General features: G+C 47.4%; 1 protein-coding gene across 1 annotated transcript in view; it reads left to right on the top strand.

The window, feature by feature from the left end:
• Window positions 1–438: 438 nt before the first annotated feature.
• Window positions 439–25,660, top strand: part of MACROH2A2 (macroH2A.2 histone) — a 41,748-nt gene continuing 16,526 nt past the window's right edge. Inside the window, exons 1-2 of the mRNA XM_080822797.1 lie at window positions 439–658; window positions 19,206–19,436. Coding sequence (XP_080678923.1) covers window positions 19,265–19,436 — 172 coding nt within the window. The 5' untranslated portion in view covers window positions 439–658; window positions 19,206–19,264. The remainder of the gene's footprint in view (window positions 659–19,205; window positions 19,437–25,660) is intronic.

Here is a 25,660-nt window from a genome sequence, read left to right as displayed (position 1 = left end):
ACACAGTCTCAGTTCTCGTGGCCGTGGCCACCCTAGGCAACAGCCCCAGGAGTAGACACGAACGTTCCTGTAAGGTATTCGTTATTATTTGAGGACACGAGACCATCGAAGGGGACCGTTCGGGCTTTCCCCTTCTAAGGCTCTCCCCAGAAGGGCCCGATGAACGCCCACGCCGTCTTCTCCCACCAAAGGTGGCTCCTGCTCTCCGGAGCTTCCGGATCCTGACCGTAGAGCTTCTGTCCCCGGCCCTGGGGAAAGCCTCGTCTTCGCGAGTGGCCCTCGGTGCAGCCGGCAGACCCGCCCGCGACGCGGAGGCCGCGCGGTTTCATCATTAATGCTCCTGAAGGACAATAGCTCATCAAGCCCCACCGAAAGCCCCGGACCCGTCGCGGAGCCTGGGCTGGCGGGGGATGAGGCTGAGCGACTCCTCCTAGAGGTGGTTATGTGGAGAAGGAGCAATCCCTTCTCCCTCCTCCTCCTCCCCCCGCTACTATCCGCGGCCCGGAGAACTGCCGCTTGCCGCCATTGACAAGCACCGATAGAACCTAAAGAAAGGCAAAGAGTCCTGCCCGGCACCGGCGCCGCGCGGGCCGAACCTGCGCCCCGGGAGCGGCGCGCCGAGGGCACCGGGCGCCCGGAGCAGGCGGCGCAGCACCAGGTGAGCCCGCCATGGCGATGGCATTATTGTTCAGGGGCTCCGGGGTCTGGAGACAAAACGCGCCGCGGGGGCAGCGCAGGGGCCGGAGAGAACCCCTGCCTCTCCCGCCGCCCGGCCCCTGCGGGCGCACCCCGATAGCCGACCCTCCCCGCCAAAGAAAAGAGAGAAGAATTAATAAATCAAGCTGCCCAACTTGCTTCCTCGCGAAATAAAGCCGGGGGGGGGGGCGGGGGTGTGAAAGAAGCGGTAAAATTGCCGCGGCCGGCAAGGAGCGGGGGGCATCCTGGGCGAGGAGGGAGGAGGCGGCGGGATGCGGGGTCCAGCGGCGGGCCGCGGCGAGGCCGGCCCGGCAGGGAGCGGAGGGCTCCTGGGATGCGGACTTCGGGGCGCCGGAGCAGAGGAGGGAGGCGCCCGGCCGCCGAGGGGACTGCTCCGGGGCGGTGGGCCGCTCGGGGGCCCTCCGAGGGTGCGGGGCTGGGCGCCGGCCCGCTCGGGGCTGACAATGGAAGGAGCGCGGGGGCGCGGGCCGGAGGGAAGGGGGCCGGGGGCCGCGGGCCGGGGGCGGGCCGCGCCGCGGAAGGTCAGGCCGGGGACGCGGGCGGCGGGGGCGACGGCGGGGGCCGCTGCGCGGTAGCGGGGCGCCGCGAGCTCCGTGAGCCCCGTGAGCCCCGGCCGGCGCGGAGGAGGGCTCGGGGCCGGGCACTCCCCTCCGGTTCCCTTTCCGGGGCGCCCGGTGCCGCCGCGCGCTGCGCTTTCCCCGGGAAATGGCGGCCCCTCCGCGGAGCTCGCTCGAGCAGTCCCCGCTTCCCGCTTTGCGCGGGAAAAATACAATAATAATAGTAATAATAATTAATAGTAATAATAATAATAAAAGGGAAAGGGGGATAAAAGTAAAGTGGCAGCGACGAAGGAAAGGGCTGCGGCGGGCGCCAGACGGCGCGCGAGGCGCGTGCGGGGCGCGGCGGGCGGGACCGGCCCTGCCTCCCCAGCTCGCAGCCCGCTCTCCCCAGCACCCGGTGCCAGCCTCGCCCGCCGCCGAAATCGCGCCCGTCGGTGTCCTTCCCCGCCTTGCCTCCTGGGGGCGCCCTTCGCTCCTGCCCTCTTTGTTCCTCCCAACAATGGCCAACGGGCATCCCCAAAGGGCCAAATGCGCCTCTTCTCCAGGAGTTCCCGGGCGCTGGTTGCTGCGGCCGCGACGTGGGCCACCGCGGGCTTGATTTCGGCCGGGTCACTGCTGGGGTTTAGCGGCAACGGTCCCACGGTGAGCGAAAGAGGCCAGAAGAAGCGGGCTGAGAAGCCAAAGCGCGGGTCCCTATGTGTCTGGGGCAGGGCAGTCCCGACGGGAAAGGGGGTCCCCGCACCCCAGCGGCTCTGATGACCCCAGGGAGTTCCGAACAGGGCCCGCGCCTGCACCCCCCAGACCTCAGGGGCCCATTCTGCTGGAGGCGGTCAGTCCACCCTAGCAAACGGTTTTCTCGTTTTTCTCATTTGTGTTTGTGTCCAAATACCACTGTGCCCCCTCCCTGGGCTGCACAGTTGCTACTGAAACGGTTCAATAGGCGAGAGAAATAGAAACGTTATCCAGAGCGAAACGCGCCTCGGTTTGTACTGTTTCTTATTTAGCGACACGCAATTCTCAGCTCGTTCATATTTAACTGAAAGTTATCTCTTACCCTTTTGGAAAACTCCTTTTTTTTTTTTTTTAAGTGAGTGTTCAGAACGGCAAGATTTGGAACCACGCTCACGGATTTTTAGAATCGCTTTAGCCCAAGATTATCATACAAATAAATATAGGCTCTGCCTGAAGGAAAAGTTTATCTTGCATCCAGTAATTCACACCTCTAAAACCTCCCTTTCCTGTAACCAAATTGAAAATATATTTGTTTCCGGTTCTGCGCTCCAGTTCTGCTAGCCTGTCACAGGTCTTCTTCACCTGGGTCCATTTATTGCCATGCTTCGGACACTATGAATGATTTCCTCTATTTCAGAACTCTGTAAAAGAATTTCATTCCTTGGATCTAGAATGTTCCAAAGAGGGACCTTACTCCCTCTCCATCCCATCTTCTGTCTAGTTCCCAGGGATTCTGAGGCTTTTCCCAGTGGGTGGGACACCCTGCTAGCTGTTGTCTGAGACAGGCAGGTCTGCTTTCACTGCCTCCTGCCTGCAGAGCACGAGGGAATCCTGTTTTAGGCAGACAACTTTAAATGAAAGATATCTGTAACTTGGCCAGGGGGAAGGATGTACAAAAATCCAACCAAGTTTTTGAAAAAAAAATTTTTTCGTTCTTAAGAAATAACCTCAAAGATAGACGCTTTTTTGGCACAGGGATGAGCAAAGATTGTGATTGGAAATCACTCCCCAAGCATCTACCAGGACCCAATTATTAAACACCTCTGGTTGGGGGAACCAATGCACATATGTAGAAGTCATGGGCCTTGCTCTGAGAGAGCTCAGGTTCCAAGCCTAGGAAATAAAATATGTATGCAAGTAAGACAAGATAAAAAATGATTACTCTTGGCAAGCTAAGTGGGAAACCAGTTACTTTCTTACACTGCTAACAGGTGTGTCAACTGGTACAGCCAATTTGGAGGGCCCTGTTAAAGTCAAATAATGGGCACACTCTGTGACCCAGTCATTCCATTTCTTGGTCTATATCTTAGGGAAGCAGGCACAGATTATGTAATTCCCTCCCACTGCAGAGTTTTGGCACTTTTGAAACTGAAAGCAACCTAATGGCATCATACAGAATGGCTAAATAAAATCTGGTACATCTATCTTCTGGACAGATCAGGCAACAGTTAAAAAGAATGAAGTAAGCCCATATATACTGAGACAGAAAGGTCACCAAGACATACTAATGAAAAAGGCAGTTGCAGAACAATACATACTGTATGGTACTATTTATGTAAAAAACAAAAACAAAATACTATGCATTCTATAAGTAAAAATGTACATATAAAAAGATAGGAGGGGCATAAAGACACCCACTGAAAGAGACGAGAACTGGAGAAATTGTCAAGGAAGAGTTTAGTCATATAATTATTCATACCCATCTGCAACCATTGTTACAACATTTGGAATTTTACTATTTGAATTAATTTCTGTATTACTTGCATAACTAAATACAATTAAGAAGTTACAAGTGATTGATAATGTGTAATAACAGTCCCAATAAAATGCTACAACAGTTTTTAAAGGGAGAATAGAATTTTAGTCTGGAAGAAGGCTGGGAGTAGGCTTCACAGAGAATTCAGAAGAAGGGGATAGGGTCCGAGGCAGGCAGAAGGGAGACTGACCAGACAGAGCTTCTTCTCTTTCTTCAATGTCATCACGTTATCACGTAAATTCCCTTGCGAGGCTGCGGCCGGCCTGCCCTGCCAAGGTTCAGGTGGATGAGGGAACTAAACCAACAGTTCATAATTTGTCTAATTGCTATGATTCTATGAATATCTTACACTCGATTTAGATGAGAGAAAAAAAAATGAACCAGTAGAGGAACTTCTGACAATGATACTGGAAGGAAGTATTTTAAAAAGGAAGATAGTGAAAACTTCAGGATGGGGGAGTTTTTTTTCTCCTGGATGCACACAGGGCTATATTTGGGGAATTAAGTTGGAGGGAAAGATGAGCGTTTGAGAGGATAATTCACTTCCCCGCCCCCCAAAAATTCACAAAAGGAACCCCCCCAAATGCTTTTGAAACAAATATTTAAGGGGTACCTGGCTGGCTCAGTCCCTAGAGCATGCAACTTTTGATCTCGGGGTCATGAGTCCAAGTCCCACATTGCAGGTGGAGACTACAGTAAGAAGGAAGTATGGAAGGAAGGAAGGAAAGAAAGAAGGGGACATTTGAGGCTGGTTTCCCTTATTTACTCGTTCAAGGAATATTTATTGAATATCAAATGTGTACATAACACTGCCAGGTATAACCGAGTACAGGCTGTTTGTTCCAGAAGTGGGGGTGAGGGGCTGGTCATAGGTCTGGTCTCACATGGACTGTGTAGTCATGGACAAGCTGTTAACTGACCCCCGCCCCTCCCCTGTCACACCTTCCGTGGTGGCTAAAAGCAGGAGGGGGCGCTAAAAATGGTCGATCACTCTAGTCCCTTTCAGTCTTAGATCATGACCTTGCAAAATCCTAGGATTCTAACCATGTGATGACTGATTGTGAATTCCCAGATAGATGGAATTTGGGGGATTGAACTAGGAGGGGCCCCAAAGTGCCCCATCTTGGGAAAAATTAATGTACTCACTGTCCTGAAGTTCTCAGTAGCTTGGGTAGCTCTCGGAGTTTCCCCAGGGTGGAAATTTCATCACCAGCCCTTTACACAAGCTCCTAGGAAGATGTCGCTGAGCTCCAGCTTCGTGATGTACACAGACCACCCAGCGCTGCGGGATTGTCTTTGTTGCTTTTGAAATAGAGGAGAAATGCCAGCCCGCACTCCATGAAAATCATCCCCTAAAATTGTTTCTTCTCTGGAAATAAGTCCACAATGGCTAAGGTTTATGAAATGCCTTACTGTCTGCCAGGCGCTGTTCCAGACACTTTCTCCATATTCACTCCTTTCATTCTTCCAACAGCGCAATAGGCGGTTACTATTATTAGGTACATCTTATGGGAAAGAAAAGAGAGGTGGAGGATGTGCCCACAGCTGGAGGTAGACTTGGGAGTCCTGTCCAGACACCCTCCCTCTACAACACACATCCTCCCCTCCATGGGGTGAGAACAAGGGCCTGCAGGCCCCCCTAGGGAGTCTCAGATTAGGTTCGATACGCAAATTCTTACTTTAAAAACTTCTCTGCATCACCATTTTACCTGCCTCTGTCAGATGAAAGATAAAGATTATCCGATTGCGCTACACAACACTGTGCTTTAAACTGTCTTGTCACAAAGTATTAAATAAGATGAATCTGGTGGTTTCGCTGAAGCCCTTGCCGTTCATTTATCCATCCCGCCCTCCATCATACTTCGCCCGATTTATTTGACTGGCGTTGCCAATTTGGACTAGGAATGGAGTAAGTAATTCAAGTCAGAATTCTCGTGCTTTGACAGAAGTGTGTGTGGAAATACGTGTCCGACCAGCAGCCCCAGCCCAGGGACATCCGCTCCAGCTCATTCCGGGGATGCCAGGATTAGCTGCAGGCAACCGTAATATTGAACCCAAAACTGTGACACATGATCTGATCAGAGATTTGGGGTTATTTCTGGATAAAAGAGGCAATCCTGATGATATAGTTTGGAGGGCTAAATTTAGGGTGTTTCCACCATGAGCGGACAAAAACCTAACAAAGTAAAAATCAAACCGATCCTGGGAAACCCACGCCCGGCATTTATTGCATTTACATTAGCCGGGTGCTAATACCACCATATATTATGCGATGTGTATTCTGGACTGCCTTAACCGTTCAATAAAGCCATGAAAGTTAGATAGTGGTGGCAGAATATGAAAAGGTAAATCTCAACAGCTTTTGTAATAGACAACATAAACTTTTAGATCAGGTGATTGTTCACGGGGGTCCCCCAGCAGGATGCCAAGCTTGCAGATCGATCACACTTCGAGAATTCTCGTGCAGTGCTCACCCACTCCAGTGCTGCCCCCGTGCTACAAAACTGGATTTCACCCCCGCTGCTCTTCGGTGAACACTATAGATTATTGTCTTGGGGTGGAGAAGGGCAGTTCCAGAACAAAGCAAAGTAGAATTATTCAAGTCTGGTTTTTCTTTCCTATGATTGCTGTGGATGACAAGATAGTCCCTTCAAAGGAAAGGTCACCTGGCTATGACTTCATTCTACTGGGTTGTTCCATGTCCGTGGATGTAACGGGGGGGGGGGGCAGAAGGAGGGACCTTTTGAGCATCTTCATAGAATAGGACCATCTTTCAAGCGGGAAAGGACCTCACAGGTCGGCAGGTGTAATGGCTGTCATTTCTCAGAGGCCCAAAGCAGGCAAGGCAGGGACCCAGCCATCAAGGTTCTCAGGGACTTCCCGACTGCACCCAGGACTGCTCCCCTTCTTTCCATCTGTTTCATATGTTGGAATTCCTGAAAGATTGTTCTTTTTGTTGTTTGAGCAAAGTTAGCAGGGTTGTGGGGGAGACGTATTGAAAATTCAGTGGGTTTGGCTAAGGACCGCAGGTGGTGAGTACAAGACTGGAGCCCCCACCCGCTCACACCACACACCGCCCTCCGCCCCCCACTCCGGTCCCCTGTACCTCCCATCTGCCATTGTGCCACACCCTCAAGGTCTAGCGGCTTCTGCTCATAGATGGGAAGACACCCCACGGTTGCCCTTACCTAGTGCAGTGGATACAACTGCCAAGCCCAGTCCGTATGCGCACACCAGGAAAGGACACTGTGTGTTGCCGGTATAGAACACGGTTGCCGGTATAGAACACGGCAGCCGGAATCATAGCCGCCAGCCCCACCAGCACCCACAGTGCAGCCACTGCCTTAGGACCGACAGTAAGGAAAACAGGGTGGGAGAGACAGGCAAGGGAGGGATGGAGGACGAGGAGTTCCAGGGCAGCTGCCTCTGTCTTGAGCCCCCACAACCGCCCCCACCTATGCACTCAGGGGCCCGGCAGTCATGGATGTCTCTGGAAGCCCCTGGTGGATCAGGCAGTCCCGGGGGGCTACAGTCTACTTGCTGTCTGTTGCTGGTATGCTCACACCCAGCCCCGAAGCGGGCTCCCACATCTCCTCACCCCTCACCTGAGAAGCTCATCTTGGCTCAAAGTTGATCCCCTGCTCAGAGGATAAGAGACCACCGCTGATAACAATAAACCTCACTACTAATCCGAAACTGCTCAGTTTTGAAGAAAGAAGACAGCTTGCCCACTGTTCTGGTTTGTTAATTCCCAAGAGCAAAAAGACAAGAGACCAGGCTGGACCCAGTGAAGGGTTTGGTTTTTATTTTGTTTTCCATGAATAAATAGATTCAGGAAGACAGTTTTCTTCTGGGGTGCATGACTGAGATCCAATGAGAATAAAAAACTCTTCTTCATTCATTCATTTATATTCATTTCTCAATCAACTGATACCATAGGTAACCAAATATATTTATATTGTGTTAGACAATGGCAGACTAATAACGAAGAGACTAAATATATATTAACAACTTGTCCTTCTGTCTTTTTTTAAAAAAACTTGAGCTCCCGTTTAGCAAAGGTAACAAAACCTGTTAAAAGTCACTGAGTACCATCCTAGCAGGATAAACTCTATATCCAGACCCTATCTGTCCCCCCGCCCCCATGTTCTGCGCTCTCTCTCTCCCGTCCCCTCTAGAAGGAGATGGGCATACACACTCTGACTCTGGGTTATAAAGAATTCACTGGAATCTGACATCCTCCTAGATCATTCCAGGACATGACTTGAAAGACTTTTTAAAAAGGGAATGATTTGTAACCCAATAGTATAATTTAAATAAATTGGGTTAATGCTTGGTTCTAACATTCACGGTTGGTTAATTTAGTTAATTTGATCCATGCGTCATTTTGATGAAATTGCATTTGATATAGCTCTTTACATTATAAATTGTTAATGTGCTCTAACATATATGACGATAAAATTATTGACTGTTCTCATTCACTTAAAGGTGGCCTTGGAAGAAAACGGTTTGGAAAGTATTACTTGTGCAATAATGATTTGCCCTTGGACTTCATAAATGGAAATGTAATAGAGCAGGTGATTTAGCTAGTATTACTGAGAATGGTTTTTACAACTACAAAATAATACTAACTATTATTATTTTAATACAGTACATAGGGGAACACACCAAAATATATTAGAATTCTATTAGGTGTGAGGCTAAGAGGTTTTTTTTTAATACCCTTTAAAAATATATTTCTACATATAGTTAATACATTTGTATTGAATTCCCTTATGTTTTACCGAGTTTTATTTCATCTCATTTTATTCTCCCAAAGGCGAGTTTTGAACTGACAGAGTAAAGATGTTTCATTGTGAAGTCTACCTCGTTTTTTTTTCATAAATATTTACAATATGAGATATTCTGAAGCACGATCCTACAGATTAGAAAAATATCACAGGGATGAGAAATGAGTACATCTCAGCAATTTTAAAGCAGTACTTAAAGTTTTAAAAAATTCATCCCCATCATTAAAAAGCTACAAGTCCTCTAATTTCCGGTTTTAAAGTAATATATAGATGAAAGCATTTTGATTCACATACTTTTTTATGGGGATTCACTCTTTCACTGACTTACTCAACAGAAACTTCGGGAGAATCATCTAGGAGGCAAAGTTTGTCTAGCTAGTGCATGGATAAAACAAGGCCCCAGGCTTGTTGATGTTCAGGGGTCAGCCCCTCTCCCCGGCCAACCCCAGGGTCCCTCCTCACTAAAGCAGAGGCAGCAGCAGCAGCCTGCAGGCAGATGGGGGACCAAAGCCCGCCCCTGAGCATTTGCTGCTCCCAGCCACTCCCTCCCCACAGCCCCCGATCGCATGCTTCTGAAGAAAGCAAGCTCAAAAGAGTAATTTAAAATAAGCTGTCTTGTAATTCCAGATCCTTTGTCAGGGTGGTTCATCAGCCCAACCAACCCTCACCTGTGACACGCAGCCCGCAATGATTGTTCCCATCTCAAATGACTGCTCTCTTTAAAAGCCGCTTTGCAGCACCTTAACAGCAGAAAAAGCGTCATCGAAATCAGGATCGCTGGCAGCTTCTGATGGACCATCTTGTTGATTGGCTAGAGTTTGTCATAGTCCTCATCAGTTTACATATAATAAACATTGCAAGAAGTTGTTGGAGGCAGAAAAAAATGGATTACTCTTGATCAGCTCTTTATGCTTGAGAAAGAACGTATTTAAATTAAACAAAATATTGGTCCAAAGACACCAGACTATTTTGTCTTCTCAAGAAGGCAGGCAGTCAGAGTGTTAAGCAAAGTTTGCTGTTTCCCATCAAAAGCAATTCATTCAATAAGGGCAAATGCTTGGGATTTTTCTTTCCTTTCTTCTCCTCCCTTCTGGGATTACAGTATAATTATAAATATTGTTTATAGGAATCCCATATGCTATAGTTGGGCAAATACAGACACACTGAATTCGATTCGGTTATATTAATGGGTCTTACATAATCTCTTGATAGGAAATTTTATATTCCTCAATTGTCTCAAGACCAGTGACTCACCTGGTGATGAAAGCGATCTAAATTTTTCAATATGACATTATTACTCAATTATAAAACAGTTGAGCTTTTTCTCTTTACCAGCATACTCATTTCTAGGCTGATTCCCAATTGATGTTCTTTAGGATGTTAAGTTATAATGACACCTTCCGTTTCCAGTTCTGCATGATGGCCAGAGCGCAAGGCCTTTCCCTCTCCTGAAGCCCACAAAAATAATGGTTAAGAATTTCAAGGAGGGGTGCCTGGGTGGCTCAGTTGGTTAAGCGACTGCCTTCGCCTCAGGTCATGATCCCAGGGTCCTGGGATCGAGCCCCGCATCAGGCTCTCTGCTCGGCAGGGAACCTGCTTCCTCCTCTCTCTGCCTCCCTCTCTGCCTACTTGTGATCTCTGTCTGTCAAATAAATAAATAAAATCTTAAAAAAAAAAAAAGAATTTCAAGGAAATTCGAACAACATTTGCGGAGGGCTGGTGAGGGTCTTCAGCAGGTGGGGGATTTTAACAAATTGCTTGAAGACCCTAGTGCCTCGGACCATGCAGACAGTGTCACACGGGGGAGCCTCCCGTTTAAGGGTAAGACAAGAGGGAGCTGCAAGGAAGGTGGGCAGGGTGAGAGAGGGGGAGTTGCTGAGAGTCTGTTTCCAGAACAGCCAGTTGAATTCGTCCCTCTCCCTCCCCTCCTCCCCATAGTTTCTGGCCATCCGGCACGTATCCACCCGACGAACAATCTGGGTTTCCTCTCTAAAGAAATAGACTAACTACATGGGGCACCTGGGTGGCTCAGTTGGGGAAGCATCTGACTCCTGATTTCAGCTCAGGTCATGATCTCAGGGTCGTGAGACCGAGCCCTGCTTCGGGCTCTGCGCTGAGCATGGAGCCCGCTTGAGATTCTCTCTCTCCCTCTCCTTCTGCCCCTCTCCCCTCAAAATAAATAAATTTATTTATTTTAAAAAAGAAATCTATTAAGGTTTATTTTTTTAAAAAAGAGAGAAACTGAACAACTACAGGGCAGATCTAGAATTTCTAGGACACCTGCAGCTCCACAAAGTGATGCGTTCCCATTCTGGCATTTGGGGGCTCTCAGTCCCTGACTGGGTGCCCAGGTGATACCTGGTGCTTGGCAGGCCCTATGCACGCACCCAGAGGTCCCAAGCAGGAACCATGCCTAGCTAATAACAACAGCTGAGAAAAGCTTTTCTATCTGCCTGTAATGATCAGCCTTGGCTTTCATTCTTAAATATGAAGGCATGACCAAACTCACCAGACATTGAAGGAAATCTGATATGAAAGAGAAAGAAAAGAAATACATGGGATGACTGACTGGACCAGATAATTTTGAGAACAGACGATCACATTAACACACCCTAACTAGTCTCAGAGAGACTTGAAGACGTGGTGCATTCATAAAAGGCGGTGCTGATATGAGAAAAGGAATGATCAGAGAACGAGAGCGAGCTCTTGGAAATTAATAATATGGTTGCCAAAATTAGATGTTAAGAGGGCTGAGAAAATGGAAGGAAAAAGACGAGAGACTTCGAGGAGCAATGCAGGAGCTCCAACCCCTGGTTTACAGGCATCCCAGTAAGAGAAGGGACAGGCGGGAGGAATAAAGAGACGGGGCAAAATGATCAAGTCTGAAACAGAAAATGTCTGGAGTTATTAAAGACTCCAGTCTTCTGACTGATTGAGCAGGGTGAATGGGGTCGGGGAGGACCCATCCTTAGACACATCCTTGTGAAATTTTAGAACAGAAAGAGACAATCTAAAAGCTTGGGGTTGGGCCTCCTGGGTGGCTCAGTGGGTTAAGCCTCTGCCTTCGGCTCAGGTCATGATCTCAGGGTCCTGGGATCGAGTCCCACATCAGGCTCTCTGCTCGGCAGGGAGCCTGCTTCCTCCTCTCTCTCTCTGCCTACTTGTGATCTCTCTGTGTCAAATAAATAAATAAAATATTCTAAAAAGTAAAAAAATAAAAGCTTGGGGTTGGGGGCACCACACTTCTCTATAACACTGGATGAAAAAAAAAAAAACAATGGATCGATGGTTTCAAAACATTGAAGCAAAATTATTTCGATGCTGAAAATTATATACCCTACCAAATGATCACCCAAAGATCATTCAGTAAAGACAGTTCCATTTATAAGAGACCAAGTGTACTTCCCTGTATTGTCTCCAAAGAGTTACAGGAGGCTGACCCTGAGCAAACGAGGCAGCGAGCAGAGAAGGAGGAAGAGGTGGGGTGAGGGAGGAGCTGGGACGATGGTCCCGGGATGACCACTGGGCAAAAGCACCATTCCAGACTGGAGGGTGAGGTCAGAGGTCTGAGAACTTTTGGGTAAAAGTCTCTGGGAATTAAGTGGCCCTGGCAAAGAACGATGAGTGAGAAGCAGGGGCGGGGGGGGGGGTTGGGGCGGGTGTTAGGCTATGGCAAAGCCACACTTAAGGGAAGCACAATCCTCAGTATTCACAGATTCCGTATTAGCGAGTTTGCCTGCTTACTAAACTTTATTTGTCACCCCCAAATCAATGCTTTTTCAGTCTTTCAAAGACATGCACACAGCAGCAAAACATTTGAGACGAATCGCTCACCTTCCCAGCCGAGTTCAACGGAGGCTGGCCCTCCTCTTTCGTCTCTCACTCCGTAAATTCATGCCCTTTCCACGGCCTGTGTAGTGCCGTGGTTTGCACATCTGTGTGCTTTGCATGGATGATTCCACTTTTCGAAATGGCCCCCAAGCACTGTCCTGAAGTGCCGTCCAGTGTTCCTGAGCACAAGAAGGTTGCGAACAAACATGCCTTCGGGAGGAAATACATGTGTTAGTTGAAGTTCGTTCAAGTTTAAGTGATAATCACTAGTTCCCATGAGTTCAATGTTGATGAATCAACACTACATATTACATAAGGTATCTGTAAATAGAAACACACATAAAACGAGGTTATATATTTATTTCATTGATGAAGAAGTGATGACAGGGGCTTGCGGCCCCCTAACCCTGTTTCCCCTAGGAGCCGTGTCCCTATTCAGTAGTCCGGTGTTCCCAGTTGCTTTGCAGAACACAGCTACTGCCCCTCCCCCACCCCCAGCCAACAGTGATTCCTAACTTGGGGGTGGGGGTGGGGAGCCCTGTAACAAAGGCAGGATCTAAAGGTGAAGCCAAGTGAAATGTGGAATGATTGTGGAACAACATGTTTTCAGAACGCAGAGAATCCGCTTGTTAATCCTGAGACACAAGGCATCCGGAGCTGGACCACAGAAGGCCAATGTGAGCCCCGCACCCACCTGATTCTGAAGGGCCAGTCTTTATAAAGTCTGAGTCATATAAACGCTGCCTAGGAGCATTGCACTTTCAAAATCAGCCTAGAGCCAAAATGAAGATTTCAGTGTGATTCTGGAACCAAAGGAAGGTTGTGAGTGGGGACGATGGCAGCAGGGAGGGCAGAGGTAGGAACGGGGAGGAAAGGTAGGGAGCAGAGGACCAGGGAAAGCTCAGGGCACACAGCCCCAGACTAGTAACAGCAGCTCAGTAGGGAACACCTAAAGCTGGGGGAGTCAGAGCTTGAAGTGTGTTATTTAAAGTTCCCAAGGTAGGGGTGCCTGGGCAGCTCAGTCGATTAAGGGTCCCACTCTTGATTTCGGCTCAAGTCCTGATCTCAGGGGCATGGGATGAAGCCCTGAGTCAGGCTGCATGCTCGGTGTGGAGCCTGTTTGTCCCTCTCCCTCTGCTCCTTCCCCTGCCCCTCGCTCATGCTCTCTCTCTCATTCTCAAATAAATAAATAAAATCTTTAAAAATAAATAAAGTTTCCAAGGTAATCAGCAGAAGAAATAAAAATGGTAGTATGCTGTCAACAGCTAGAAAAGGGAGGGGAAAGTCCTTGTCCTTCTTAGACATTGATAGACTATCTAAAAATGGAAATAAATCACCAAGTAAAAGTATAAATACTAGAGCTGAGGAAGTGACCACCAGGACTAAAATTATAGAACTGTTCCAGAATGGCCTCTGGAGGTAAGATTGGGGGGTAGAAAGAGGGGTGGGAGACTACTGCTTTTCATTTTGTTCACTTCTTTGTCTTTTTGCCTTATATTACTATGTGCAAGTATTACTTAGATTTAAAGATAAAATAAACTAGGGGCGCCTGGGTGGCTCAGTGGGTTAAAGCCGCTGCCTTCGGCTCAGGTCATGATCCCAACATCCTGGGATCGAGCCCTGCATCGGGCTCTCTGCTCAGCAGGGAGCCTGCTTCCTCCCTTCTCTCTCTGCCTGCCTCTCTGCCTACTTGTGATCTGTCTGTCAAATAAATAAATAAAATCTTTAAAGATAAAATAAACTCAAATTTTTATTTTAAGATTTTATTTTTAAGTCCTCTCCACACCCAGTGTGGGGCTCGAACTCACAACACCGGGATCAAGAGTCACCAGCTCTACCGACTGAGCCAGCCAGTCGCCCATAAACACAAAATTTCAAATAACTAATTAAAATTTTTGTTTTCCTTGCTTCAGGGTGACCTTGAGCGAGTCATAATTATATGTTTCAGTCTGTTGGTGATGCGCCCTAACAGAGAAGTCCCCAGACTTTCTCAGTTCACAGAGAAATTAGTGTCTCTGCCATTTTTCCTCCGAGTGCCTAGGCCAGAAGAAATACCTATCGGTTCTACTTATTAAGTGGTGAGGTCCAAACACCTTCGTATTTATGTCCTAACAATTAGGAGCTATTTGAAAGAAAAAAAAAAAGAATACATGAATAAGAAGAAAAAAGAATATTTGTATCCTGTTCTTAAATAGCCACAATGAATTACAAATAGCATGTATGTGTGTGTTGGGCACTGCACAACTTCCCAGACCTTAGAATCAGGTTGGACAGGGCCATTCTCATTTTCTGTTCCACATCAATTTCTCCCTGGCTTTTGCTTTAATCACAGCAGCAACCAAAAACTCAGCTTTGTAAGATATGGAACCATGAGAAAGAAGTACAATCTGTCATGAACCCCTGGTAGGAACACTTTGACCTGGAGGCTGTAGGGTCCCACAGTGTTTGGGTATCACTTTATTTCCCTTGAAAGCTTAAACATTTGCTGACTTGTCCCAGGGTATCCTAGTGCACAGTTTGGGAACCATGTCTCTAGCATCTATTTGAAACTCTATCATGGTCTGTCTTGCAACTTCATTGGAAAATATTTGAGGACAAGGGCCATGTACACTCCACAACTAATGTAGTTTCTTGTTCAATAATAAATGCTTCATAAATACTGCCTTTCATTGAATTGATGATGTCATAGATTGGAAGATGCATACTGATTTCCAGAGATAGTAAAATATAAAAAAAGAAAGCACTATAAAATCATGGAAATACAGGAGTTATTTGAAAAAGCAGGCGTGAGTTTATTGCCCGTGTCTGAGTCAACGCTGCAATATCTGTGAAATCTAGCTCATCGGTGTTCTTATGGGCTTAAAACCCATTGTAGGAATAAATCCTAAACAACGGAATCTGAATGTGCCCTCTGCCCAGCACACAAAACCAGTTTTGTTCTTCCAACTGTGCTTTTGGAGGGAAAGGGAAATGAGCAGGCAGCAAGGCATTCTCTGGTCGTCTTCCCTGAGTCCCCACTGTTAGCATGCTGAAAACTCTCTCATCCGCTTTGCAAGTCATCAGGAGACTTTATATCTTGGTTTTCCTTGGTCTCTCTGATATGAAAGGACAGATACATTGCAGATCTAGGTTCTCTCTGGGCTGGTCCCCAATTCCTCTTAAGGACCCCAGGATACCCCAGGATCGGCCTGGAGGGTGGGGTCGGTTGAGCTTGGCCAGGCGCAGCCTCCAGGGGGCGCCCACGTGGTGCCTGTAAGCACCGGGAGAGCTCCATCCAGCCATATTCTCCTCTTCAAACTTGTAAACAAACATAATGTAGGGTAGTCCTTAGCTGTGCCTAATTAGAGAAAAAATTGTTTTAGAACAGAAGGTAAATAAGTGTAAACACTTAAGTATTAGTCTGATGGAAACAAATTTCACATTGCCATACTGCTTTTCTCTTTCGACAAGTGGCCCTCTACAGTAGATTTCAGAGATTCACAGGAAATAGATAAAAACCTGTTCAAGTTTTTCACTCCTAACCTCCCAAGACTGGATAGAGTCAGGGGAGAGAGAGTCCTGGGAGGGAAGGCAGTTAGGGGTTACAATGTCTCACCGCTCCAGGCAGAGTCCAGCCCAGGCTGGGGGCGGGGATGGTCTGTAAAGGGAGGGTCTTCCCTGGAGCGGATGGTGGTTGCCAAGCACTTCCTTCCACCTGTGGGGTCCAGTTGGTGTGACACATCAGCCCCATCAGCATCCTCTGAATCCTTAGGGATTCCCGGATATGGTCTGGTTCTTACAATATCCGGGTCCTCCCAGCATCGGGGGCCCGGAGTTGGGTGCCCATCTGCTTAAGTGTCTGCAAAGATGGGTTCCCCGGGCTCGGTCTCCCTCGGAGACCTCAGACGGAGCCACCTCCCCAGCTCTAAGGCCCTAACCTGGAGGAAAGTCTGGAAGCCAGAAAAAGAAAGCCTGGTTACAAAATGCTATGCATAGGGTGATCCCTACGTTTTACACTGCATAGCTGACATGTGCCTCTGTCTGATCTGACCCTGCTTTTCCCTACCTGGCTGTTTTATCTTCATGAGTGTTTTAGGCATCAGTCTCCTAATGTCACCTGTTTTTAGGGAAACTTGTGACTCTGGTTGGCTGACAGTGGGGGAGTCACTAGGTGGCTTTACCCTGCATACTAAGTCATTCTCTGGCTATTTTCTTTTGAGAAAAATATGGCGGGGTGGGGAGGGATGAGTAGTGGGTCCTGCCCCCATGGTATCCGTGCCCTGTGTGTCCTTCTCTCTGTTGGTATGAGAGATCATGTCCGTCCAGCGTGCACAGTGTCTGCAGGACAAGTCCACCCTGTGACAGACTTTCCAGGTGGTTTTCTTGGCAACCAGGCCGACTGATCTTCCCCCCTCCCCCAACTTACCTGTTACTACAAAAAGCATATAATTCGCTTAGCGGAGTCCCCAATACTAATACATCTTTATGAACCTGTACAGGCTCTCAAGTCCTTAGAATTCATTTCCTAAAGGAACTAAAGCTTCTTTACCAGAACCATTTGAAAGTGCATTTCACGAACCCTGGGGTGTTTCAGACAGTAGTGACCTTCAGGATCAATGAGTCACCTCCCTGTCTTACAGATGAGGCCCACACCAATGACAATCAGAGCTCTCCTGGCTACTTATGTCGAAGCAGGACCTCGCCCTGGGCTTCTTGCTCCCGATCCTAGGGGCTTTCCGTTGGACCAGGAGCCACCTCCGTTTTGGACCCCACCAGCCACTAACATACCTGTCATGTAGCTCTCTCTGGGGACAGGACCAGTTCACTGTGCTCTATGAGTGCCCTGCCCCGGGTCAGCGATGACCAACAGCGGGTACTGCGGACTTTGACGGTTGCCTGACCTCAGTTTCCTTAACATAAATTGATGGTTAGGACCTTAATATTGTAGTCCCTTGTTTCCTCTGAAGGAGGACATCTGAGCAGCTCCAGGCGAGGTAGCAGCCTGGGACAGCGGAAGCCGGAAAATGTGGGAGTTTTAAAAAGGGTGCTATTGCTTGATCCCTGTGCCTTATTATAAAAGAGACAGTATTCTAAGGCTATTTGCTCCTCTTTGCTCATACTTAACTTTGATGAATACCTACATCTTTCGGGGGCAAAACGACTCATAAAATAGGAGTACAGTAAGTACATATGAGCACGTAAAAATAATGTATGTGAAGTATGTAATAAAATGCCTCAAATGCACATTATTCACCTCGAGGATGAGAGGGTGTCGAGGACGGGGTTGGTTGCCAATTCCATAGTGTTTATATAAAATTTCTCAGTTGTAACAGTGTAATCAGCTACTTTAGGAACCTGAACTCTGTGTTCATTCTTCCATCCAGATTAAATACACCCCAGCTTCGTGTCTTTCCCACCAGCCATGCCTCAGTGTTACACTTTCTTCTGTCATATTTTTGTTCACTTTCTTGGGCCTTTTCAAGGTCACATTGGCTGTTGGTAAATGAGGCTAGCTAGCATGTGAGACAGGCAGCCTCCGCAAATAGAACCAATCTCAATTTCTTTTTGACTTTCTTATTTTGCATTCCCAAACGAAATAGCCAGAAAGAATGACATCGCCCTTGAAGCAGAGAACTTTGACTCATTAAAGGATTTCCTAGAAATTTTGTTTCCTTTTCTTTTTCCCCCCTTTGGTCATGCCAGTTTGTCCTGTCTCATTTGCTTTTACTCCCTCAACCAATGGGTGAAGCTCTATTACGATTCTCTGAGTGAGCTTTTCAGAAGTGTATAATTATCTTATCTTCATACAGAAGACCGGTTCCTGAAATAACAGTGAGCTATTGGCGTGTCTGTCCATGCGTTGTATTGAAGTCACCTCTTCAGGCTCTTTCTGAAGTTTCTCCCCCAAATCAGCCTGGACCCCTCACTCAAAGAAGGGGAAGGTTGGGCTGCTTTGCAGCTTTTAATTTGCTGGGTTTTATTCCTCTGCATTTAGCATGTTGAATAAACTGCATCTTCTGGCGTCTTTCTGATTTTGAGAATTGGAGATTGGAGAATTTAGAAAAGCACTTTCATCCAAGAAACGCCCAGGAGCTCTGAGTCGTCAGTCAGAGCCAGCGGTGACAGGCATTGCCCTATTAACGAAGTACCCTGGAGTCAGACAGGCAGAAGCAAATCAGGGCAAAGAAGAATCTTATTCATTTTCTGGCTGCTGCTATAATAACTTAGCCCCAGTTTAGGGGTTAAAGCAATATGAATTTATTCCCTGACAGTTCTGGAGATGAGGTGAAATTCAGGTTCTCTGGGCCGAAGTGAATGTGTAGGTAGGACTGCTTCCTTCTGGAGGCTCTGAGGGGAGAATCCAACACACCTGCTCCTACTCACTCATCTCCTGCCCCTCCTAAAAGAACCTTTGCAATTATGCTGGGCCTGTCCCAATACTCCAGGATAATCTCCCCATCTCAGGATCCCCAACCTCATCAAATCTTCAGAGAATCTTTTGCCATATAAGGTGACATAGGCAGGGATTCTGGGCATCTTTGGGGCCACTGTCCTGCAGACAGCAGCACCATGACCCCTTTCTCTAGTGACTTTCTTTGGCCTCTCCCCGTGAGGTTGGGCTGACTCAATGGGGTGGGGAGATGTTTACAGGGCGGCTGCCAATGCCCTGTGAAGCCCCCATGCTCAGCTCCCAGCCCTCAGTGGCTGGCGGTGGCTGCCAGGTCTCAGCTGTCACCCTGGGGCCACCAAATGTGTCACTTGGTATCCTGGTGCCCCATCACCGTTCCCCCAAATGCTTGCCGCCCCCCCCTTCCTCACCCTGCCTTCTTTCCTTCTCAGCATCGTGTTAGAGCCGGGAGGCCTCCGTGTCAGCAAGCTGAGAGGGAAACTGAGGCAAGATGTCGGGCCGGAGCGGGAAGAAGAAAATGTCCAAGCTGTCCCGTTCAGCCAGGGCCGGTGTCATCTTCCCCGTGGGGAGGCTGATGCGGTACCTGAAGAAAGGCACGTTCAAGTACCGGATCAGCGTGGGTGCTCCCGTTTACATGGCGGCAGTCATCGAGTACCTGGCAGGTAACGTGTCCCCCCTCCCGGGTCCCTACCCCAGCCCCTCCACCCCTGCCGCCCCGGGAGAGAGAGGATCGCTCCCCTCGGTCGCCGGCTTGAGGCTCCTGCGGGTGCTAACGGGGTTTCCGCGTGCCTGCTTGGCTAAGATTCATTTTGCAGGCTTTAGGGGAGGGAAGAGGGCACAACGACAGGGAAACAACATGGAAAGAAGAGACCGCACCATCGAATGGCTTCTCTAGACCAGCCGTGAAAAAGGTGTGTCTTGCTTTCGGCAGACACAGCGTGTAGAAGTCTAGGTTCCTGCAGAAGAGAAACTCCAGGGAAGACTGGGGGTGGGGGTGGGGGGTGCTATTCACTTTGTAACAGGGGGTCTTCGCTTTGCTTTGACATCCTCCCTGAGCGTTGGGTCTCCTGGTGTGTAGAAGCTAGTCCTCGGTGTTGGTGAATAGTGTTGACCCCCATCAGAACCAGCTCCAGCCGGTTCCATGAAGCCTGTAACATTCCAGGTGCACTCTCCATTGTGTACAGTGGGTCCATAGGAAATAATTCCCATATGATTGTTAACGGTACTTCTTTATACTAAAAGATGAGATTTTTGCTGTGTGTGGTATTTATATGTTAGAGTAACTTTCTGTTTAGCTTTTTTTTTTTTTCCATAGAGAGAAAGAGAGAGCACAAACAGGGGAAGTGGGGGCAGAGGGAGAAGCAGGCTCCCCACTGAGCCCAGTGAATTCTGGGATCATGACCTGAGCTGAAAACAATTGTTTAACTGACTGAGCCATCCAGATGCCCCTAGCTTACTTGCTTTCCTTTTTTTTTTTAAGATTTTATTTATTTCTCTAAATAAAGAGAGAGTGTACACAAGCAGGGGGAGTGGCAGAGGGAGAGGGAGAGGGAGAGTCCTCAAGCAGATGCTCTGTTGGGCACGGAGATCGAGCTCCGTGTCGGGCTCCGCTGGGGCCGAGGGAGCGGCTTGGCCTATAAATGAGGCCGGAGGAAGACTGGGCCGGTGGGGGATAAGAGCTTGCACTGGGAGTTCTGGGGGAGTTTTGAGCGGAAGTGGAAGTGATGGGACCCTGTGGGGAGAGGGTACCAGAATGGAAGCAGGGTAAGTACCAAGACGCTCTTGCTGAGATCCGGTGAGTGGGCGGCGAAGGTACTGAGAAGCAGTTAGAGTACGGATATATCTTGAAGGCAAAGCCAACAGCGTTTGCCAATGTGTTGGACATGAACGAGGAGAGAGGATGAGCACCTGGAAGGATGCTATTTCCAATAACATTGGGGCCCCCCGGGGCCAGTCCCAGCACCCAGTAGGGTCCTGGGCCAACGGGAGGAGAAGCTGGTCCTCAGAAGCCCAGGCCTGTTCTCTGTGTGCCTTCCTTCCCTCCCTGTCAGTTTAAATCTGGTGTGTCAATTTACAGGCTCTGTTATCTTGGCTAATTCCTGAGCCTCTCTGAGCTCACTCATTTAACTCCATGAATGAACTAACGTATTTTTAATGCCAGGTGCCTAGAATACACTCAATAAATGGTCATTCCTCTGTTGTCCCTTCATTGAGAGTTGATGAAATCATTTGGGGCAAAGATAATGACTAACTCGGTTCATGTGTTACATTTTCCGGTGGTACTTGTGTTCTACTGAAGCAAAAAGTTTTAAGCCAAAGGAATGAATCCTTATTAGTAGAATTTGCAGACCATTGTTGAGGAAGTAAAGGGGGGTGTTTTGTTACTTTTGGGGTGGGGTGGCAGCCATCCATTGGTTTTGTTTAGGAAAAGAGGTTCAAAGCATGAGAGCATCCTGTCACCCTTGAGACGACTTTCAGCATCCATGACACAAATCTCAACTGAGCTTCTCCTTCAAATCAAGCCTTGAAGATCCAGAGGAAAGAAGAGACCAGCTCCTGCCTTGGAAGGCAGGGCTGGCAGACCAGCAGGGCTGAGAGCATGAAACACAGCAAAATAAGCCACATGCATGCTGGGCAAGGAAGTTACCGGAGCTCTGGAAAGCATATATGGAGTTGGGGTGCTGGGGGCTGCCTCTTGTCAAATAAGAGTTGTTAGGACCGAAACTGGGTTCGCAGCTCTGGTTTTTCTTAAGTTGACTGATCTAAAATCCTGATGACTAGGCTCTCATGGGAGTATGTTCTAGGCATCAGGATTCTTCTAAAGCTCCCCCAAAGGATTTTGGTGGCAGGCAGAGTGGAGAATTAGTAGGAATTAAGTAGATTCTGATGGGAGATTGAGCTAGGGTGGGGGAGATTTTCAGGTGGGGTAGGAACAAGACTGATGACCCGAAGTTTAGAGGAAGTGTGTGGCCCCTTCCAGAACCTGGAGGAGGTTCATGCCTGGAGCAGAGCTGGGCAATGGGAGGGGGTAAGGGACGAGATGGGGAATGCGCAGGCGGGTCCTTGAGGTCGTGATGAAAATGTATATGTTATGCATGCACAGGGACATGTGTGTGTAGGAGGCAGGCAGTGGCATCTGGGAGACATCACTGGACATTAGGTGAGCGGTTGGCAGGAAGCAAGATCAGAGTGCAGGAAACCACTGGGGCCGTTTTTGTGTCACCTTTGAGAATTGATAGTGGCCAGGACAGGGGTGTGCAGAGAGGATGATGAGAAAAGATGGACTTCTGGGGGAGATATCCGGGGAGGGGGCAGGTAGAGTCAGCTCTGCTCCATGACGGATTGGATGAGGGGAAGGGCATCAAGGATGGCATGAACCTTTGAGCCTTGGGGTGGCTACTTTCTCTCAAGCCAAGCTGCCATGGGTCGAGGAGTGGAGACGGGGATCCCCGTCTAAGAGGACTGGCCAAGGGGATGAGAAGAGCAAAGTAGCTGGTGTGTGAGACTGGTGCCTCTCGCTGAAGCTGGAAACAATGGCGGAGAAAGCGGGTGCAGGGGGAGGGGCTCAGTGCAGGCCCTGCAAGGTGCCCGAAAGGACAAATTCTGGCTCTGCCACTTATCAGCTGAGGACTGTGAGGTATGTCGGTTTACCCTCACAATGTCATGGTAAGGATTACCTAAGACAGTGCACGAAAGGGGCTTCACTTGGGGTCCCACGGTCGCAGCTCGCCCCAGGGCTATGGCTGTTATTGAGTGAAACCCTTCTAGGCATGCTTGGAGCCAGCAGGAAGCTGTGAGCTGGAGGTACAGACGGGGGCATCGTGGGCAGATGGCAATAAGGGCCGCACTCTTTACAGGTGACTACTATATTGCAGATTTTTTAATACTTTGAAAATTACATTTCAGCATCATTGGTTTTCTTTGCCATCCTATGTATTTTATTTTGTGCATTTCAAACCTTATCCTGATACTCATTAGGATGGTTATTAAAAGAATTACAATTTTTGGTAAGGATGTGGAGAATTAGAACCCTTGTGCATTGCTGGTAGGATGGTCAGTTGGTGTAGTTGCTGTGGAAAACAGTTTGTGATTCCTCAAAAAGGTAAACATAGAGGTCAACCAAGAAATCAAAGAAGAAATAAGCAAGTACCTGGAAACAAATGAAAATAAAAATATAACAGTCCAAAAACTTTGGGGTGCAGCAAAAGCCATCCCAAGAAGAAAGTTCATAGCAATAAAGACCTACCACAAGGAACAAGAAAAATCTCAAATAAACAGCCCAACCCTACACCTACAGGAACTAGAAAAAGAAGAACAAGCAAAACCCAAAACTAGCAGAAGAAAGGAAAGAATAAAGATTAGAGCCTAAGTAAATGATAGAGAAACTAAAAAAATGTTAGAACAGATCAGTGCAACCAGGAGCTGATTCTTTGAAAAGATCAACAAAACTGATAAACCTCTAGCCAGACTCATTTAAAAAGAGAGAGAGAGATGGCTCAAACAATCACAAATGAGAGGAAAAAGCCAACACCACAGAAATACAAAGGGTTATAAGAGAACATTACGAAAAACTATGTGCCAACAAATTGGACAACCTAAAAGAAATGGGTAAATTTCGAGGAACTTATAACATTCCAAAACTGAAGCAGGAAGAAGTAGAAAGTTTGAACAGAGTAAGCGAAGCAGTAATGAAAAAACTCCCAGCAAACAAAAGACCAGGACCAGAAGGCTTCACAGGAAAATTCTGCCCAACACGTGAGGAAGGGTTAATACCTATTCTCGAACTATTCCAGAAAATACAAGAGGAAAGAAGAAAACTTCCAGATGCATTCTATGAGGCCAGCATTTCCCTGACACCAGAACCAGATAAAGATGCCACCAAAAAGAGAGAGAGAGAGAGCGAGAACTACAGGCCAATATCTCTGGTGAACATAGAGGCAAAAACTCTCAACAAAATACTAGCAAACTGTATTCAACAATACATAAGAAAAGCATTCGCCTTTTAAATAAATCAGTGGGATTTATTCCCAGGATGCGAGGGTGGTTCCATATTTACAAATCAATCAACGTGATACATTGCGACAGTAAGAGAAAGGATAAGAACCGTAGGACCCTCTCAATAGATGCATAAGAAGCATTTGATAAAGTATAACATCCATTCATGATAAAAAAAAAAACCTCAAAAAAGTCCATTTAGAAGGAACATATCTCACTATAATAAAAGCCTTATATGAAAAATCCACAGCAAATGTCATTTTCAATGGGGTGAAACTGAGAAGTTTTCCTCTATGATCAGGAACAAGACAAGGATGTCCACTCACCATTTTTATTCAACATAGTAGGGGAAGTCCTACGTACAGCAATCAGACAATAAAAAGAAATAAAGGGCATCCAAATTGGTCAGAAGTAAAACTATCTGCACTATTTGCAGATAACATGATATTTACATAGCAAACCCTAAAGATGCCACAAAAAAACTACTCGAACTGATAAATGAATTCAGTAAGGTTGCAGCATATAAAATCAATGTACAGAAATCTGTTGCATTTCTATACACTAATAATGAAGCAGTAGAAAGAGAAATTAAGGAAACAACCCCATTCACAATTGCACCAAAAATAATAAATTACCTAGGAATAAACTTAGCCAAGGAGGAGAAGGACCTGTATTCTGAGAACTATAAAACATTGATGAAAGAAATCGAAGGTGACTAAAAGAAATAGATTGGAAGAACAAGTATTGTTGAAATGTCCACACTACCCAAAGCAATCTATAGATTTAACGCAAGCCCTATCAAAATTCCATTTTTCACGAAACTGGAACCAACAACCCTAAAATGTGTATGGAACCACAGAAAGACCCTGAATGGCCAAAGCAGTCTTAAAAAAGAAAAAACTGGAGGCATCGTAATTCCAGACTTCAAGTTATAAAACTGCAGAACTGTAGTCATGCAAACAGCATGGTACTGGCAGGAAAATACACACATAGGTCAGTGGACTGGAATAGAAAACCCAGAAATGAACCCAGAATTAGATGGTCAGTTTTCAACAAAGCAGGAAAGAATATCCTGGCACCGACAATGATCTAGCCTCCCAGGCAGAGGGAGAGAAGCTGCAGGTGTGGAGACAAGGGGCCCATCAAGGAAGTAGGGGCAATGGGGCCTCCAGAGCTGGCTGGAGGCTCTGGTCGAAGGGGGTAGGTCTCTCCTCTGGTTCCCAGAAGCAGAGGGACAGCTGGGTACAGAGGAGCACACTACAGTGTCCCCATACGAGCACATCAGCCTCTGGGCAACACCGTCCCACCCACAGAGCATCACCTTTGCTGTCTCTCCTTACCGAACCTCGTAAAAGAGCTTATAAGTCTCACCATTCAACTCTTCTCTCCTGCCCTGATCTCAACAGCAGACCGTGCTCTTCATACCCACAGTGCATGGGCAAGAGAAAGCAGTCTGCCTTGCCCGATTTCTCCGGACTGGCTGCCCGGTTGGGCCCTGGTTCATATACAACACCAGGATGTTAGAGCCATGCAGTGTTTCTAGTCCCAAGAAAGGGGATGGGGGTTGCACAGTCTGGTGGCAGAGGCATGCTGAACTGCTCATTTAGAGTGTTCCTTCCACCTGAGACATTCTCAAGCCTCCCAGAATTGACATCACATTCATATTTCAGTGTGTCGTCTGTAAATGTTGGTCCAGCTCACATCTCCAATAGAAGTGAGGGAAGACGGACTGAAAAGCAATCCCCCAATCCTGGAGAATAGTTTTGCATTTACCAACAATAGATATAACATAAATGTAAGATGTTGAAAATGAATAAATAATTTTTGTACTGAGGAAATGTTCTATAATATACTTTTAATTGATAGGACAAATAGGTCTTTAAAAGAACTT

This window comes from Martes martes, assembly GCF_963455335.1.
Source record: "Martes martes genome assembly, chromosome: 14".
NCBI lineage: Eukaryota > Metazoa > Chordata > Mammalia > Carnivora > Mustelidae > Martes > Martes martes.
The sequence above is the reverse complement of the archived record's forward strand: the minus strand, read 5'-3'. Positions and strand labels throughout refer to the sequence as shown.